The sequence below is a fragment of the Nasonia vitripennis genome, chromosome 4, assembly GCF_009193385.2.
Source record: "Nasonia vitripennis strain AsymCx chromosome 4, Nvit_psr_1.1, whole genome shotgun sequence".
NCBI lineage: Eukaryota > Metazoa > Arthropoda > Insecta > Hymenoptera > Pteromalidae > Nasonia > Nasonia vitripennis.
The window spans coordinates 29,271,734-29,290,582 of NC_045760.1; the positions used below are offsets into that span (position 1 = coordinate 29,271,734).

Consider the following 18,849-nt stretch of genomic DNA (forward strand, 5'->3'; position numbering starts at 1 on the left):
AGAGACCCAAATGATCGTTGATGTCTTCTTTTTCAAATCTTCCCGCGTTCGCAACTCTACGCTTGCGCCTCGACGCACATCATCGCAGGAGCTCTCCTGCGGCGCCACACACGAGGGAAGATAAGAACTCGCGTCTCGCGGTCCCCCAACGGATAGCACAAGCCCCGCGAGTAGCTCAACTGGTAACCCATTCCAATACCTACAGTAGCAGAAGCATCGTTCATCGGTGCGCGCAGTTCGTCCGCGCGAAAGCCGCTCGACGAAGACGCATATAGAGGAGAGCAGATCGAGCAGCGAGTGGTCGCGAAAGAGACCGCGGCCGCCGCAGTCAAGATCGAGAGTCGTCGTGGTCGTCATCGTCGTCGTCGTCGTCGTCGTCGTCGTCCGGACTGCTGTACTCTGGCGCCGCTGCTGCATACGTGGCAAGGCTCTCGTCCAATCGTAACCTCCGTGACTCGAATATAGGCGTGGCTTGGAAACTCTACTACCACAAGCAACACATCGGTACGTCGTCGTCGTCTCGCCTCTCTCGCGAGTCTCTCTATCACACTTGTGCCGTGTTCTATACTCTCGCTCGCTCTCTCTCTCTCTCCCGCAGTCCGCGGAGCCGCCATAATAATTTTCTCTCTTCGCGCCGCGCGGACATTATCTGTAAAGAATATATAAGTATATCAAGAGAAGAGACAGACTCTCTCTCTCTCTCGCGTAGCTCGCGGCCCTCAAAAGTCCTTACAGTAATATAGTTGTGCCTGCGGCCGACGCAAGACAGTAGACGGCAAGTACGTAATTCGCAAGAACCGGGCCAAGTGGCCCGCATCAGGCGTGTATTATCCTAATTATCCCCTGCCGACACCTCCTCTCTCTCTCTCTCTCTCTCTCTATCTATATGCACGAACACTTTAACGTTTCTTCTGCCGCATACCTACTCGATCTACTTTTCTAAAACTCGCCGATGCGGCATACCTACATCGCCACACCGACAATCGCTTTTTCCGCAACTACTGTGCAATCTGCCGCTAACATACAGCCTTCTCTCTCTCTCTCTCTCTCTTGCGCGCAGAGCAACCCCATACGCTCTCTTTCGCGCTCCGTATTATAGCTCGCCGGTGTCTCTCGCACTTACGGCCCAAACCGGATTCCGGATTTTCCCGGATCGTGTGCGTGTCAGCGGTGCCGGCAAATCCCATCAGGCAGCTCGCGTAACTCGCCCGCGGGATTCCCATGACACGAGAGCGCTCTCCCTCTCTCTCTCTCTCTCTCTCTCCTGCCTGATTTTTTCGCGATCCTTCACCTCTGTGCTCTCCTCTCTCTCTCTCTCTCTCTCTCTCTCTCTCTCGCTCTCGCTCATCATCTCGCTGCCGCCTGATGGCTCATTTCCCAGCTTTCACCTGCAACCTGCTATAGACTGTGGATCCGTATGCTTCTCTCCCTCTCATCTCTGATCATTCCTTCAAGCTGCTTCACCGGGCTGACACTCAAGCTTTTCTTGCATTTTCTAGAATTTCAGCCAACCATCGACAAGATGTGCAGTTAATTGCTTCTCTTCTGACACATATTCCTTAAAGCATTGAGAGATATTTTGACTTTGACCAGTTCATGCGACATTGTAAACTGTGAATGTGTTTGACTTGTGCAGAAGAACAGCGAAGATGGATGTCCAGACAGGATTGGTGTATGTGGCAGTTGTTCTCGTCTCTGCCTTAGTCATTGGATTTGTCTCGGTCTTTGCCATGAAAGAGAAATCCTATGAGGAGGCCATCGCCGAACAGCGAAAGCTACCCGATGATCTTCTACTAGGTAATTGCTGTACTTTTTTGTGATTCTAACATTTTGCGCACCCCCTTCGTTTTGGAGCAGCCTTTGGCAACTCTCACTCAAATATCCTTTGATTCGTTGATGCAGGGAAGAAAGAAAAGATTAAAGAGAAAAAGCATAAGAATAAAACCGGCAAAAAGGTGAAGGAAAAGAAGGAGGAGAAAGAGGAGAAGGAAGAAAAGCCTGAACACGTGCAATTCGAGGAAACACCTCAGATCTTACCACCGGAGCCTCCCGTACAAGTATGTTAACCATTGCTTTTTACCTTGAAAGAAAGTCTATATTTTAACATCTCTTTGAAGCACACAAATTATCTTTGCTTGGCTGATACATTACCCATAGATGTTCCCAATTTCAGTCTATAGAAGTAATCAATTATTAATAATGCATGCGCAGTATCTACTGTTAGATACATGCTAACAACTTGTATTAAATTTCCTGTACGCAACTCCTTCAAAAATTTAGCTACATCTGTTAGTCTGCTGGCGACAGTAATTTTTAATATGTATATCTATATACATGCAACATGCGGAATATTGTTCTCTAACCTTCCTTAACCTTAACACTGCTCATGAGTTAGTGAAGATTACTATTCAGAAACTTGAATTTTTATCCGTTTTACGCATGAAACATGGTATGTCAGTTCACATATCAGTTGTCGTCGCACATGTAGGTCATCCAGAAGGACTTTAATACAATGTGTTATGTTCCAGTCAGTGCTCTTGTGCTTAACTTTTCATTTTTAATATATAGTACTGGCAAGAATACTGTTACAAAAGACTATCAGAGCATTAGCAGCTAGTTTATTATGCATAAGTAGCTAGATACGTATATAGATGGGCATTTATAACTTGTCTACTCTTATAACCATGGCAACTGAAATTATCATCATGTCTTTTGACAACTAGATCAGTGCTATGTTAATAAATTTTTTGTAAAAGTTTATTATTTTTTTTTGCAGTTTTCTTAAACCCAATGTCTCTAAAGTTTTCGTGATTTTTTGCAATTTACATATTGTTATTATGCCTTGGTAAGTTATTTTTCAAGATCAGGTCAAACTATCTGTAGAGTAAACACAATCAAGGCATACAAAGTTCAGGAGAATAAATATGACTGATTAAAAAAACCTTGGCTTTGATAATGTATTTTTAAAATAACGATTTATAAAAAGCATATAACATATTACAAAATCGCAGATTATATTTATCAGTGAACAAGCATGCATTTGGATAATAACTTTTAACTTCTCTATGTTAAAACTTTATCAACACAATTAGCATAACACGGTTATTTACATAAGAACAAATACAGGATTTCTTATGAGCTTGACAATCTGGATTTGTTAATTTCAGGTATTTTTGCTTGGCAAGAAGTCATAAAAAAACACTCTATAAGGTGAAAAAAAGTAAATTATACAACTTGTGATCGAACAGTTCATGTTGCTAAAATGATTTTAAAACGAGGGTCACTTTCATGCTGACATTTTATTTTCCTTTGCTTATTTACTCATGATTTAAGAATTCTTATAATAACGTATTCAGAATGAACAAAGAGTACCAAAAAATCAAAGTAAAGAAACAATATCTTTGTAACGTATGATCATCATTTTGAATACTTGTTGGAGAGAAAAAAAAACGTTTTCTATATTTAAAGTATTTGACAAACTTTGCATGACAATTCTCTGCTATACCTGTCCGTCTATATTAAAAAAAAAAAACGAGCATTGTACTTGTATATCACGCTCTGCTTTGATTGCTTTGGGTTTATAACACCTAAGTATAAGATTTAACGAGTGTGGAAGATATTGCTATTTAGGATGCTATTGCACATAATGCTTAACTCTTGGGATATCGTTTGTTTGTTTGCATTGGCGCACCCTATAGGAGAGTGGCAAGGGCAGTAAGAAGAAGGGAAAAATCGAAAAAGTAAAGCCGATCCTTGTGAATAAGGATGAGCCGGTGGTTGTCGTCACCGAGCCTAGCCCTTCGCAACCTGTCCTCGCGCAGGAAGGCAATCACTTTGACATCACTCACCCAAAGGACGATCTCGAGCTTATCAGAAGTCACAGCGTGAGTGCTTTGGTAGCTTTTGCATGCGTTTATTACGTAAGGGGCGCACTCGCCAGTGCGATTTATCGATGATTTTCGAGGCTAACACAAAAAACGATCCCGCCGTAACGTGCACTTTTTCAAAAGTCGAACGAAAATCCTTGCCACGGTCACTAATGAGCGACGATTTTTCTTCAACAGCGTGAGAATTTGAGCCAAATCGGACAGTCGGAGCCGCCAGGCCTCGTCAACAAGTCGCCGAAGGAAACTCCGACCAGGAGCAAGAAAAATGCCAAGGAGAAAGACTCCAAGAAGAAGGACGATCACAAGGAGGAGAAGAAGGAGGTCCCGACCACCAGCAACCAGCCGTCTGCCAGCGCCAAAGATCAGGTGAAGGAGAAGCCAAAGGAGACGATCAAGGAAGTCAAGGAGCCGAAGGAGCCCGTCAAAGAGAACGTCACGCCTCTTCAGTCCTCCAACAAGGAGTCGAAGAAGATCAGGAAGAAGAACGACATCCTCGCCCAGATCGGTGAGTCGAAATTTCAAGATCCATCGTCGTCATCTCGCTTTTATCTGCATCGGCGAGAAGAGAGAAGACGGAAAAATGCCCTGCGTAATCGAGGAGTTGTTTTTTCGAGAGCGCCAGCTCTGTATCGAGGAACTGATAGCGCACAGCATCGGAGAGCCGATTCCACTTAAAAATAAGTCCGAATGCCTTTTATCAGAGAAATTATCGTTATTTTTTTTTTTCGCGAGATATCCGCGCGTATCTCGAGACTCGTGGCGATTATGGCGAGACCCTTGACACGTGGAATTTGGCAAAATCGTGCGTCTCGCGCGCATATGCCACGTATATCTATATAACCGGGCATTTAAATTTCGCTCGCTCGACTATTCTGTGTAAAATAGATAATAGCGGAAACGTGCTATCTATGAGCTCGATAGTAGTACAAAGGACGTCGCTGTTCTCTGAAAAAATTATTTCTCCAAAAAGTCCGTTAAGTGGAGCATCGATCGGCTTATAGGAGCTTTACGTAACCGCGCGCGAGCATCAGATCCTTAACTCTCTCTGGCCGGCCGTAAATATATAAGTCGCGCTGGCGCGTTCCATACCTATATACCTGCAGCACAAGTGCATTCGGCGTCTAATCGTTCCACGGCATATTCGCGCATAGGTACGGAGGAGATAGAGGCGCGCAGTAGACGGCGCGCTGCGAGAGAGAGAGAGAGAGAGAGAGAGATCAATAATCTTCTTCATAATTTAAAGCAAAAGAATCGATCCAGCTGCGATGACCTTAAATAAGCTTTGCCGTTGTAAATCTAGATTTCATTATTGCGATGCTCGAACCTCGCTCGCCGCAGGCTATAACAGCCATTGGACGCAGATTCCGCGTGCGATGTTGCAGGTATACTTTCGAGACTCGCGAATCCGTTTTTCCCACTGCTCTTCCTACCGAGTATCGTATGTATATATATATATATATATATATATATACACACACATCGATGAGGCTCTTCTCGCGGACTTTAAACTTTTTTTTCAACGCGAGTTTGTGGTAAACAAACGAAAATGCACGATTGTTTGTGTATATTGCATAAATGTGAGCCGCGAGCCGGTTGCTCTAGACATGCGTTGTGCAGCGAGGAATTCGCCCAGGTCAAAATCATATACCTCTGAGAGCGCTGGAATGCGGCTGAGGTAGAATCAGTCCCCTTCCCCTTCCCCTTCCTCAAACACTTGGGTCATTGTACTGAACAGTATTACCGTCAAGGCTGCTTCTATATTAGGAACACCTTCTTACACGCGATTTGTGTTTATCGAATTCGCGTTTCCGATTGACAGCGCCGACATCCGATTAACAGTTTAACAATAATAACAATAAAAATTCGCAAAAAAGCTGATTAAAAAAAAAAATTTTTTCGCAAATTTTTTTTCTCGCTCTTCATTGTGTGCGTATCTTTGTCTGAGGGGGTTGTTTATTCGACAATCAAATGGGGCACTCAACTGGATCGATGAAATATTGACGTAACAAAGCGTAGGCTACAACGTGCCACAACGTATACATAAATATATGCACAGCGTCTGAGAGGTGGGGAAATTTTCAAAAAATAAAAAAATTCGTGTGATTGCAGGAGGTGACAGGGACGGCGTAAACTTCTCCCTGCTGAAGCCGCTCGTGCAGAAGGCCGAGCTGAGCCGTAGCGAGATCCAGATCCTGATCGACCAGCTGCTGAACAAGCAACAAGACAACCCACTGGAGCACGCCGAGTGGACCGAGAGCCGCGCCGACCCGGTCATCAAGTTGAAGAAACAGCTCGCCGACAAGGAGAAAGCTCTCAAGGATGAGCAGGAGGCCAGTGTCTCGGTACAGAGCAAGCTCCTGGAGCTGCGCGCCGAACTCAACGGCGAGCGCTCCAGATTCACGGCCAACGTTCGTCAACTCGAGGAGGCGCTCAACGCCAAGGTGAGCGAAGCCCAGACGCTGCACACTCGTATGCAGCACATCCTCGAGAGCCACGCGGCCGAGAAGCTTGGCTTCACCCGCAAGATCGAGACTCTCGAGAGCAAGGAAAAAGAGGATGCGGCCATTATTCTCAAGCTGAAAGAGGACCAAGGCAACTCTCAGGGACACCTGCAGCAGGAGCTCCACAACCAGCGCAAGCAGATGGACATACAGTTTGCGCAGATGCGCGACAGCGAGAACGCCCTCAAAGCACAGCTCGCCCAGAAACACGCCGAGCTCCAGGAACTGCAGAACGTCAACATTACCATTTCGCAGGAACTGCAAGCTACCTGCGACAGTAGCACCCACGAGATCGAGATGCTCAGACAACAGCTGAGCATGATGCAGGAACAGGTCATGCATTCCGATGCACAGATACAGATCTACAAGGAGACTAGCGACAGGCTTCAAGATGCACACCGTCAGCTGGAGGTACGTTCTTAATTTTCGCAATATTCGTATACGAAATAAGCTCCGTATTTATGAAAATTTCTTTCATTTGTAGGAATCGCGACGAGTTCAGAGTGAGATGGACCACAGAATCAAGAGCATGCACCGCCACGAGCAGGAACTACAGAAACAAATCACCTGGTTCCAAACTGAGCTCGACGCTGCTAAAGCTGAAAGCAGCGAGACTAATGCTGCGTTAGAAAAAGCGCGCGCTGATTTAGCTAAGGCACACGCCGACGACAGCGTCACTGTGACCGACAACGGCAACAGCAGCGAAACTTCCGAGATCGCGGCTAAACTCAAGGCGAAGGAAATTGAATTGCAAAAGACTCTGTCCGAGGCTAGCAAGGCTCAAGCGGAATTGAAGAAGACTCAGGGTGATATTAAGAAATTGGAAAGCGACCTGATGGAAGCCCGAAATGAATTGAAAGTAACCAAGTCTGAACTGGGCAGAGCACAGGACAATTACAAATTAGCGCAGAACGATTTGATCAAGTGTCAGGAAGAACTACGGGAAATCCAACACGTCTTAGCACAAACTCGAGCTGAATTCTCCAAAATTAACAGCTTCACGAGCTCCGCTAAAGACAACAAACACGGCGAGGCTGAGCTGAAGATTGTGAGATTGCAAGAAGAGAACGACAGGCTCTCAGCACAAGTAAATACACTTTTTCATCTGTTACAATCCCGTGCGATATAGAGTTACGTTAGTAACGTAAATTTGCTTGCAATTTTAGTTAGGAGGAATGGGAGAACTGCAGAAGGAAATCAAACAACTTCGTGAAAAGAACGAATCATTGTCATCTCAGTTGGCAGCATCTACAGAGCGCCCTGCTGTAGAAGGTCGAGAGAACGGAATCGAAGAAAAAGCTCAAAAAAACAGCATTCAGACGGTCGAAAATACAAACTTGTACGTATATTTCTGTATGAAATGTTTTAGCATCCAAGCAAATCATTATTTATTAATCATGGCTTTACACTATCTTTTCAGATTAGCGCAAAAGGAAGATCAGCTCGCCGCATTAAGAACAGCTCTTTCACAGAAGGAAAAAGAACTTGATCAACTGGGTACTCAAGTGGAGTCTTTGAGGAGCGAGGTTAACGACCAGCGCAGTGTTACTTCTAGACTGCAAGATGATTTGGAGCAACAGAGATCAAAAAATAATGTATGTTTAATTTATAACATTGATGTTTTTATAATCTTTCAGAATGCTTCCATCACTTTTCTCAATTTCTTCATCTAAAATAACAAAATGATATCTGTTACTTATTCAACTTCATATCAATGAGATCATTAAGTCCTCTAACTTAACATATATCAAATCATCTGATCGTTTTATGATCGTTTTTTTTTCTTGACTGTAGGACTTACGAAGAAAAAATTGGAAAGTGATGGAAGCTCTTAATACAGCGGAGAGTCGTTTAAATAAAAATTCTCGGCCAATAGTAAGTTTATGAATTTAAAGCTCTTGATGAATTTTGTTATTTGAATGTTCTGTTCAAAAATATAGAAATTAATAACAATAATATTATTAAATTACAGGACGATGTGCAGAAACTTAAAGAAATTAAAGTTGAGGAACAGGAAGCAACCAAAGCTCTGCTTCAAAGGATATTCCCAGAGATTAAAGTATCAGAAAAGTCCCATGACCAGTGGATGAAAGCCTTTGAGGAGCAAGTATACACAGCTCTTGACAAATTAAAAACTGACACTTATTCGGAAAGCGCGAGTGCAGAGCTCGAAAAGACTAACAAAAACTTGCAGGCTATGGTGAATCATTACAAACAAATCATATATGATACGGTACGAATAAAATAATTTGTATTTTTTGGTATTCGCGGTTAAATTTCATGCGACGTAAATATATCTATAATTGAGCACAATTTTGTAATATTAGGAGGGAATGCTGAATAAACTTCAGAGTCACATAGAATCCGAGGAAAAACGGTGGCAGGCACAACTTCGACAAAAGGAGAATGAAGTTTCTAATCTTAGGGTAGAAATTCACGATCTCCAGGATAAAACAATATCGGATAATAACGAGGTAATTTATAAACCTTTTTTTTCTTTTTATCATAAGATTTTACAACGCATGTATGTAATCCGTAACTTAAAAGTTAACGGGAAAAAATTTACATTTCAATTTAATCCACTCTTTTATTCATATTTATAAGTATACAAGTAGTTTTTGGTTTGATATTCGTGTATATCACATTTATCGATTGCACATGTTTATCAATCCAAGTTGAACTATTTTTGTCAATTGTTAGAAAATCTAGTTCGATTTGTACAGTTGAGTAAATTTCATTTATTAGAGTGTCATTGTAACAATGGCAGCAATACGAATTTTAGAATTTCCATGTTTTCTCAAATTTAAACATTCTGACAAATTAATAATGCTTGCAACATTTGTTTCTCAGCTGCAACAAAAGATAGCAGACTTGGAATCAAGGGTATCAGAAGCGGAGTCTTTAAAAGCAAAAACAAAAACTGAATCGGCACACACACAAAATCGGGTGCCAGACTTAGCGGTTCTGGAACAACTTCAAGAGGTTTATAACTGCATCTATTGTTTGCATATAAAGACAGGAAAACCGATACTAATAAACTTTTTTACCATTTTAGGAGAAGGCGCGATTAACACAGCAATTGCAGAATGAAAGTAGTAAACGAGCAACATTAGATGCAGAAGTAGCAAAACTGCTTTTGCTTGTAGAAACAACTGAATCCAACTTATCACAGGAAAAGAAACTCGTTTCACAATTACAACAGGAAGTGTCTCAACTCAAGGTAAATATAATTTGTTTAATTTTTGTGTTGAATTATTTTATGAATAGACAAATTCAATATATTCTTTATAGAGTGAAGTTTGTGGTGGCAGTAGTAGTTCAGATCAAATGACATTAAATGGTCCTCCTGTGACTGATTCCCCACAATCCGAGGTCAGTATAAATAACAAAAACTATCATTAATATTATTAATACTATCTACGACAAGCCGCTTTACCAAACAATCGTTTCAAATTTAATAGCATGAAAATTAAAACAAACATCGCAATTTCATAAATAAATTTGCTGGTGTTAAATAAAAACTTCCATTCTATTTAACATTTAACAAACGAACGGCACTGCTATTTTATGAGGATGTCGAATGCATTATCCTCATAATGTTGATTAATATATTTGTAATGAAAATACTGTAATGCGCTTCTTAACCGAGACGCTTTATAATTAATCCCGCAGACTATGATAAATTATTTGTAAATCGGGTGTGATTAATGCTTTATTATCAGTAACTACAAATTTGCGTACACTTTGTTGTTTACCTTTTAACAAAATTCGTTAATCATACATTAAGTTACCAGCACCCTCGAAATACTTTACCATAATCTGCGAAAATTCATGTTCATACTTTATGTTTGAACATTAATTAATACAAACATCAATAATATACAGCCAACGGTAGGAGCGCAATGTCTGATAGCTGCCTTAGAAAAAACCCTCCTCAAGAACACTGAGCTTGAAAACTGTTCCTTAGCCGAACCCGAAAATTCGGTTGAATCGCAACAAGACATCGATGACGGCTCCCTTACCTCAAAGTTTGCTTCCAATACCTGTCGAACGACAGAAAATGTTATACAAAATAGCTGCAATCCTTTAAATGGCCCGCAGCATAAAAAGCACAAGAAAAAACGGAAGGTAAACTCAGAAAAAAAAATTTCGAAAAATCGTGAAATTCTTTTGAATGACTAGTCAAATTGTTTTGTGCACTTCGAGTAGTCATGGAAAAATATAATACTGTATAACGTTTAATTTTTGTGTTTCTCGTGAAAGTATCAATCCAATATGTGACAGAATTGCTATGTTAGAAAACAATATAACAACTGTCTATGGCTTGAAGTATGTTGAAATTATTGGATAACATAATTTTACATTTGTAGCACATTTGTTATTGTTGGGAGTCGATATAGTCTTGAAATAATTCAGTAATTCTTCATAAAATTTAGATAAAAAATTATGTTTTTGTCTATACATACTACTTACCGGATTACGTTTCTTTCTATTCTTGAAGACCTCTTTGAGCAAAAACAGGTTATACCAATGCATGAACAAAGTTTCACTGTAAGATTTTACATGCAAACTTTTTCCCAGTGTTTGTCCTTGTGTGAAAAATACGTAAAGAAATTACGGTGCAATGGTACAATCAAAGAAAGCTTAACATTTTGTGTAAGATGTTGACACAAAGAATTCTTGGAATATGGTGATGGGTTGTATAAGCTGTGACCAATATACATTTTCAAAAGAAAAAAAAAAAGAAATTATTGAAACTTGGATCTTTGAAAAAAACAGTATTGGGTAAAACTACCTATATGTTTTTTCAAATCAAAATAAAAAAAAAAATAAGAATTATATGACACTTACATGTGAAAAGAAAATAGAAACGAGCTGAGTGCTAGGAACAGGGCGCGCGCAGCAAAGTAAATACTTGTTACAGCAGTGCTATCGTTGAAAACATAGAACCATTGTGTTTAGTCTAACATTAATAGCAATAATGTGTCTATTGTGTTTTGGTTGTTCTGACAGTCCACTAAGAAACCCATGGCAAAGAGGCGCAGATTCGCAGGTATGCAAACAAAAAATGTGATTCCATCAAAACGTTAGCCTTGCCTTTTTATTGAAAGGGTCGATGCTAGGCAGCTAGCTATCTTTTTTTTTACATTTTGTCACCTTTGGAATTCCGTTTCGTTTTAATTCAATGTTCATTAACGACCAATCATTGAAAATTCATTCACTTGTAATATTCTTCATCGTAGTCTTCCACAAATAGCCATTTTGCCAAATCATGCCTCATCAGAGTGATTTTTTTTACAAGGTTTATCATGGGTTTATTTGAGGTACTCAAGCCACTCTTTAGATTAAATGAACCTATATTTTTTGTTTCCGTATTATTTAAAACTTATTACAATTCTTTCAATTACTAAAAAATAAAATCGGTAATCTTCCAAAGATTACATTAACATTCTCTCTGTGATAATCCTAATTCGTATTGAATATGCATTTCTTTTAATTAACTTTGGATAAGTTAATCATCTTTAAATGTTTTTGTTCATATGAAATTTTTTGATAAATTAACCGAGTGTGAATGTGAATGTTACACTAACATGTTTGTTTTTTATTCTTGTTTTGCCATTTTGTGTGTATAAGCACATGTGATTTTACCGTGAATAATGTCGTTTGGTAGAATAATAATAAAATTATTTAGTATGTAATATTTAATACAATTATGATAGATGTGAAAAGGTTCCTTTCTAAAGAAAATCGAGAGTGGCTTTTATAAATTTGCTTTTTTGTACAAAATTTGCGTTGTATAATTGTGATGGTTAGATTTATATTAAAATGTAAAATATTAGTGATTACAGTATTGGCTTAAATATTGATTCAAGATATTTAATATCAATTCCTCAAAGTCAAACTAATGTAGGGCAGCCAAAGCAAATAACACTAAAAATGGTTCAAGTGTACATAAAATTTTATGTAAAAATTAAATAATTCGAAAAATAATAACCAATATGCAGCATTAAAAAAGCACAGTTACAATTTTAATTTTTAATGGCACAAACACTGGGGTAAAGGATCCATGCACATTTTCTAATAATTTATTAGAATTATTATTAATAATAATTTTAAATAATATACAAGACAATTGACTGGCTATATAAAATGCACAGTTCAAAATAATCAAAACAGTGATACTTAATGTCAGTAGATTCCATACTAAAAACTTTTAGTATTATAAGCATAATTCTTATCTATAATTATTTTCCAAAACCACCAAAAAGATTTCATATCAAATCAATAGTTAGTGAAAGGTGTTGCCTTAATGTTTTTCATCCATTTGTCATTTGCATTTTATATTGACAAGCTCTACATATATCTAAGACACCTATCCATAGCCTTTGGTCATCAGAAGTTTATCCATGAAGGAGAAGATATCATAAATAACTATGCAATTAATGAACGCAACTAACTGTCTGTTGGCTTGGTAGTTTTCAAACGACGCATCTGTGTTTATGTTTAAATGTTTAGTTTAATGTTGCTATGCAAGGTACAATTGTATGTACATTTTTTATGTTGTACATGGACACGCCACACTACAAAAAAAGTTAAATACTTATGTATGTATGAAGTTTTAATTTTTCAAAATACAATAAATCGCATAATACTTCAAATAATCGACGAAATGCCGAACCGTGATATCTCGAGATTGTTAATGGATGATTCATAAATGTGTATTAGATACCATTTAAGCGTTCGGCCTTTCGTAATAAATACATTTAACTTTTTTTACTTAAATATGTTTATGTTAGCATGAGCAATTGGTAAAGGTATTGATTATATTTTGAGTTTATAAAATATTTAAAAGGAAGGTCAATCGAGTACCTTCTTTGAAATATTTATTTAATGCAATGTTTGCATTAATTAAAACTGTTATGAGGGAAAAAGTATCATGGTATGTTGTAAAGTTGTTTTCACTGATATTTATTCATAAGTATACTTGTACCATGATACATACCTCTGTACGTTATTATTTGAGTACATGCAATAAAATTTAAAGAGTTTTGGTACAGACATTGCTGTACTTTGTAAAAGTTTTGAAATTTATGTGTTCAATTATAATTTTGCAATTATGTGAAAAGATGAGTATTTAAAGTGAATTTCTGGCTGGTTTACAGGGTGGTTCCGGAAAAAAGTAACTTCAAGGAATAAACTCCGTTAATCAAGTCCGAAGAAAAATGCTTTATAAAGGAGAGACGAAGATAAATGTGTCAAATGCATGCGCGGTCATGCTGGGATAACACAAACAGCAGAGACTTTGCTACCGAGAAGACTAATATAATTGAAATACTACGGATAATGTTTATTATACAAATATCATATTTTATTATGTGGATGAAATATAAACAATTAAACACGTAGTTAGTAAAAATGATTGGAGGAATATTGAAAATGGTGTGTGTAATGGTTACATTAATAGATGTAAATGACGATTCATGCAAAATGTAAACCGAATATGTTATGTGTCAAAGGGCAGTATGCATTTTTCAAGAAGAGATTATTTTTTTGTTATATAGAAATCAAACGGTCTAAAGAATATAGCTGATACATACGAGCTGTATAAATATATTATATATATATATCTTGATAATTCGCAATCAATTTCAACGAAATGCACCATGATAAAATGTCCTTTTTATGAAGGATAAGATATGAAGTAAGTGAGCGAAACGGTGATTTTTTTAACGAGCAACCGATTGTTCGTCATAGGCGATTTTAATTAAATTGAAATATAAAAATATTAAAAATTGTATCATACATAAATCCACAAGTGAGCTGTGTCTCGGGCAGTAAAATCAATTTGTATGCGAAATGAAAAATTTAAAAGAAGCATGTGCAATAATAAATGAAAAGAAGGTTTGTTATCTTCTTGAAATACACGACAAATTTTAGTAGACTTTTTAACAAAATAAAGATGATTCATTATTAATTAACTGTGCTTGTACAAGTTTTGGAAAAATGCCTTGAAATAATGATAGGTCCATTCAAACAGTTTTTGAAGTTATCAGAATCGCTGCTTTCTTAATTTATTAATAAATATATTAAAAAGTTATTTAAAAATTATACGCATACTGGTGAACAATAGGTCTGTTAAAAAGAAGGAAAATCTTTGTTACTTTCTTAAAAATTGTATTTATGGTTACTGGTTTTATATATATATATTTTAGTTACAAATAATTTAGTTGTAAGCTGCCATTTTATTACTAAAAAGTTAATTTAATAATTACATGTCTATATATAAAGATTTTCTTGCTTTTTAATCGGCTTTTTATTTGTTTTAGATTCATACCTCATATTTGAAAAAAATTCTCTGATCTATGAAATCATTATAAGATTAAAATAATAAAGGGGTAATTTATATAACAAAAGTGATTAACCACTTTAGTTACAAAATAAACAATTTATTACTTAAAGGATAGCAATTAATTTCACACATACACCTAATATTTACAGATTGCAAGTATTTTTATTAAAAAACATATAAATTTTCAAAGATAAAGTATACATATTTGCTTTACAAAATGATCTCGATATTCTCTTATAATTAGGTTTTGAAACATTCTTACCATTATTATTTACATCACAATAACGCGCTCGTAATAAAGACTCAGTAACAATTTTTTTTAGTTGAGCATGGTTTGCAAAAATCCAAGAATATAACTTCCTAAATCTTCATCTTGATTGGTCCAAGAAACGTAAACAGTTTTCTGTTCATCTTCATCTCCTTCAATTTTGACTACAACGGTTTCAACCATTATTGAACTATCAATCATTTCTATACCCCAGCCGCCTAATCTTTCTTGAAGAGGTAGTAATAGTTTCCTTGCAGTACCCCCTGCAGGTCCAGGATCTCTAACTTGAATTGCAGACGTGAATCTTACTATATGTCTAGTTACTCCTGCCGCTTTTGAAACCTATAAAATGAACATTTTTATTAAGAGTTAACGTTATGAAAATTAAAATATTTATTAGAAACTTAAGCGAAAGTAAGTAAATCAATCAATCTGAATTACCTCTTCTGAATCAAGAAGACAAATGCCATCTTCGCGACACATCAATACACTGTGTAATAATCTGCGCCGTTTGGGATCAGGTGGCAATGCCGAATACTTTTTGGCTTCCGATTTTAGAAGCGCTAGTGATGCATCAATTGGTACTTTTGATTTAGTAGTAATAATACATGTTTCTCCATTTGCTGGATTGTAACAATTTATGCCAAACTCTTGTTTGATTTTATCTTTCAAGTACTCCATTTTGGCAAACTCGCCGTGAACTAGCATTACATTTTTAGGTTCACAGTATTGTATTAATTGCATTATACCTTTTGCATCTGCGTGAGCAGAAAATGACATATATTCGACAGTCATTTTAACTTCAACGATTTGACGATTTTCAAATTCAATTCTTTTAGCACCATTCAAAACTTTGTGACCCACAGTACCTTGAACGCAAAAACCAGGCATGATAACCATATTAGCTTCATTAGGTGCCCACTTTTTGAAAATCTGCAATGATAAACCTGCGTGTAACATTCCAGGTGTAGCAAATACCACCATCGCTCCAGGATTGTCAATGTATGATTTATCAAACGGCTTAATGTGTTTGAAATCAAACATGTTTCTCTGGACAAAAGTTTTCTTGATTTTTTGATTGGTCCAAGTGATGAACATTTTGTAATAATTGTTTGCTTTTTCTGTTAAACCAAGAGCAAAGTAAACGGGAGCTTTTAAATTCATGCGTTCCCAATATGTTTCTAGTAGTATACACAACTCTTGCGCTCTTCCCAAAGCAAACACTGGAATCAGTACTTTACCACCTTTGTCAATACACTCGTGAACTTTTTTTAAAAAATCTCTTTCTCTGCATCTTTTAGAATCTCTTATTGTAGTGGCATAGGTTGATTCAGAAATCAACAGATCTGGTCTACATTTGTCTATCCAGGCAGCTCCTAAATGTCGATCTGGAGTCATGTTGTAATCGCCAGTGTATACTATTGATTGTGAACCAACACGTATCCAAAACATCGCGGCTCCAAGAACATGTCCTGCATAGTATGCTTTTATTTCTAACTCTGAATCAACCATAACTGATTGATGTAAAGTAACAGCAATTACCTTTTTCATACAATCTTTTATCATTTGTGAAGTGAAGAAATTACTTTCACCCTTACGCTCCACTGCCACTTTTCTCATATCCTCTAACAAAATTGGTGCAATAGCTTTTGTTGGATGTGTCATGTAAATTGGACCAGTATATCCCACCTAGAAAAAATAATAAAAAAGATCATTAATTTACAAAAGCTTTGTAAAATGAGCTACGAATGTTAATGTTTGCAAATATTTATACCATTTCAGTGAAGTAAGGGAGTGCTCCACAATGATCAAGATGAAAGTGAGAAATAATAACGCAATCGATGTAATTTGTTGCTGGACCTTCAGGAACGATGTAAGAAAAATCTGGGAATCTTCTTTCATCGTTAAATCCCATGTGCATACCACAATCCAGCATTATATTTTTGCCACCCACTGACACAAGTATACAACTTCTGCCAACATCTTGCCCAGCTCCCAATGGTGTAACTTTGATATCTGGCATGTTTAGATAAACTATTGTTAATAATAATATCACAACTTAAATTTTTCACCTGAAAAAATAAATCAAAATCAGTGGTACGTTTTGGATGAACGGATCGTGTAATTGTGGTTACAATTGTTTATAAACTACCACTCAAAAAGTTATCGTAACCTCAAAACTTTCATCACTTGATGTAATTTTTTTAATTTACTTAAGATTAAACAGCTATTCACTGCAGCTAATCATGACTCAAAGTGAATTTCGAAAGATCAGTTATTACACGGTTATTATTGAAATAGTGTACTTTTTCACTTATCCAAGGTCAAAAAAGCCGTTTTACAGTGTTTAACGTTTATTAAGTGAAATTTCGCACAACATGCCGGAGCCGCTCCGCGCAATCGCATACACGAAATATATATGTATATACATACATACATACATACACATATAAGGAAAGCAATTTTAAAAGAGGTGAGGTTTAATTGCCACAATACATAGAATGGGTAGAAACACAAGTTTGATTATTAAAAGTCATGCATTACAATGCAATTTTGTCATCATCAATGTATCTTTCATACACAGTATCATCATGAGTGACTTACATTGCATGCATTTTAAACATATTTTACTGATTTATTTTATGTGCATGTCTATCGCAAAGAGGATGGCTCATGTATAATTTTCAAGAAAACATAGTTAAAAAACTATATTTTTGAACAAAATATTTACAAAAATAGAAGCAATATGATTATTCTGTTTCAACTTACTTGTTGACAAATCGTAATGTATTACCATCCATCAGTCGTCACAAATTGAGTGCAGCCTCTACTTTTTCTAAAACTTCCTCTGCTGTCTTTTTGCTACGATGTATACATTTTTGATCCTTAAGAATTCTTGTCAAACTAATGAAAATAAGTATATTAGTTTATACATGGTTGTGCGAAGACATTTCACAAACAAAATTGAGACTTACCTAATGCAATCTTTTCTTTCGTGCTGCTTATGAAGGGATTTACTTATTCTTTTGAAGAACAAAAATTTAATCCATTAGAAATTATTACCTTCTAGATATTATTTAGAAAAGTAAAACATAAGTTCGAATATATTTTATTACCTGTAATCAAGCAAATTTAGTATTTCATTTTGAGAAATGCAGTGCTGAATATATTTAATGTTGAATACATTCTCATCATTTGGTATAGAAGTCGTATGGGATAAGATAATGCAATCAGAATCTTTGTCTTCATAGTTTGTTACCTTGCCACCGTTTTGCTGTAAATAATTTTAGAAATGAAAATCATTTATATGTTCATTGAAAATCATCGAACTGAAAAAAGACTTTACTTTACCTTTATTTTTGTAGATATTTGATTGCATTTAATAGTAAGCATTTTACCCTTATATATACAAAATTTCATTGGTTTGTTTGGGTTTACAACAAACAATTTTTTCACTTCGTTTTCCATTAATGATTTAAAAAATAGACTAACCTTGACACGCACGGTGTGTCATCTACAGAACAGGCGCAAGTAGTTAATTGTTCTTATCTTTGTATTCAAAACAAGACTATAACTATATATCAGTTATGTTTATGTACCGCGTACAAGGCGTTAAAACGTATTATAAGTATAGGTACGCCGCAAAAACGAATCATCTGGTCTCCGACATCCCGCGCTTTAGAAATGCCATGCTGCCATCTATTGGTACTTTAATTTTATCAAAAATTATTTTCACGTAATATCCGCTATACGTAAGGTAATAGAAACAACACATTTTTTAAATAAATTAATCCGTTTTCTAATTATATGATGGAGATAAATTTGGGGAAAACATGTATTCGA

At 36.7% G+C, this 18,849-nt stretch overlaps 2 protein-coding genes across 28 annotated transcripts; one reads left to right on the forward strand and one right to left on the reverse strand.

Moving 5' to 3' along the window:
• The first annotated feature begins 146 nt into the window (after positions 1-146).
• LOC100123647 (kinectin) lies at positions 147-14,367 on the forward strand. Of its 23 annotated transcripts, none has more exons than XM_008216693.4 (17): positions 147-504; positions 1,637-1,797; positions 1,903-2,057; positions 3,699-3,884; positions 4,065-4,392; positions 5,997-6,799; positions 6,873-7,475; positions 7,555-7,727; positions 7,809-7,983; positions 8,183-8,263; positions 8,361-8,621; positions 8,716-8,862; positions 9,239-9,370; positions 9,444-9,608; positions 9,680-9,760; positions 10,274-10,516; positions 13,552-14,024. In XM_008216693.4, the coding sequence occupies exons 2-17, from the start codon at positions 1,650-1,652 to the stop codon at positions 13,570-13,572; spliced, it is 3,702 nt and encodes a 1,233-aa protein (XP_008214915.1). In that variant the 5' UTR covers positions 147-504; positions 1,637-1,649; the 3' UTR covers positions 13,573-14,024. The 23 variants fall into 23 exon arrangements, with proteins under 23 accessions (XP_008214915.1, XP_032455127.1, XP_032455129.1 ...); XM_008216692.4 differs by having other exon boundaries at positions 154-504; positions 1,500-1,797; XM_008216694.4 differs by having other exon boundaries at positions 163-779; positions 1,500-1,797.
• Positions 14,368-14,880: 513 nt separating this feature from the next.
• Positions 14,881-18,653, reverse strand: LOC100115203 (integrator complex subunit 11). 5 transcript variants are annotated; one of them, XM_032599260.1, is made up of 7 exons: positions 18,499-18,653; positions 18,123-18,280; positions 17,982-18,029; positions 17,776-17,910; positions 16,781-17,078; positions 15,448-16,695; positions 14,881-15,348 (listed from the first exon to the last, which is right to left on the reverse strand). In XM_032599260.1, the coding sequence occupies exons 5-7, from the start codon at positions 17,027-17,029 to the stop codon at positions 15,058-15,060; spliced, it is 1,788 nt and encodes a 595-aa protein (XP_032455151.1). In that variant the 5' UTR covers positions 17,030-17,078; positions 17,776-17,910; positions 17,982-18,029; positions 18,123-18,280; positions 18,499-18,653; the 3' UTR covers positions 14,881-15,057. The 5 variants fall into 5 exon arrangements, with proteins under 5 accessions (XP_032455151.1, XP_003428221.1, XP_001608037.1 ...); XM_003428173.4 differs by having other exon boundaries at positions 18,358-18,633; XM_001607987.6 differs by lacking the exons at positions 17,776-17,910; positions 17,982-18,029; positions 18,123-18,280; positions 18,499-18,653 and adding an exon at positions 17,180-17,420.
• Positions 18,654-18,849: the final 196 nt, after the last annotated feature.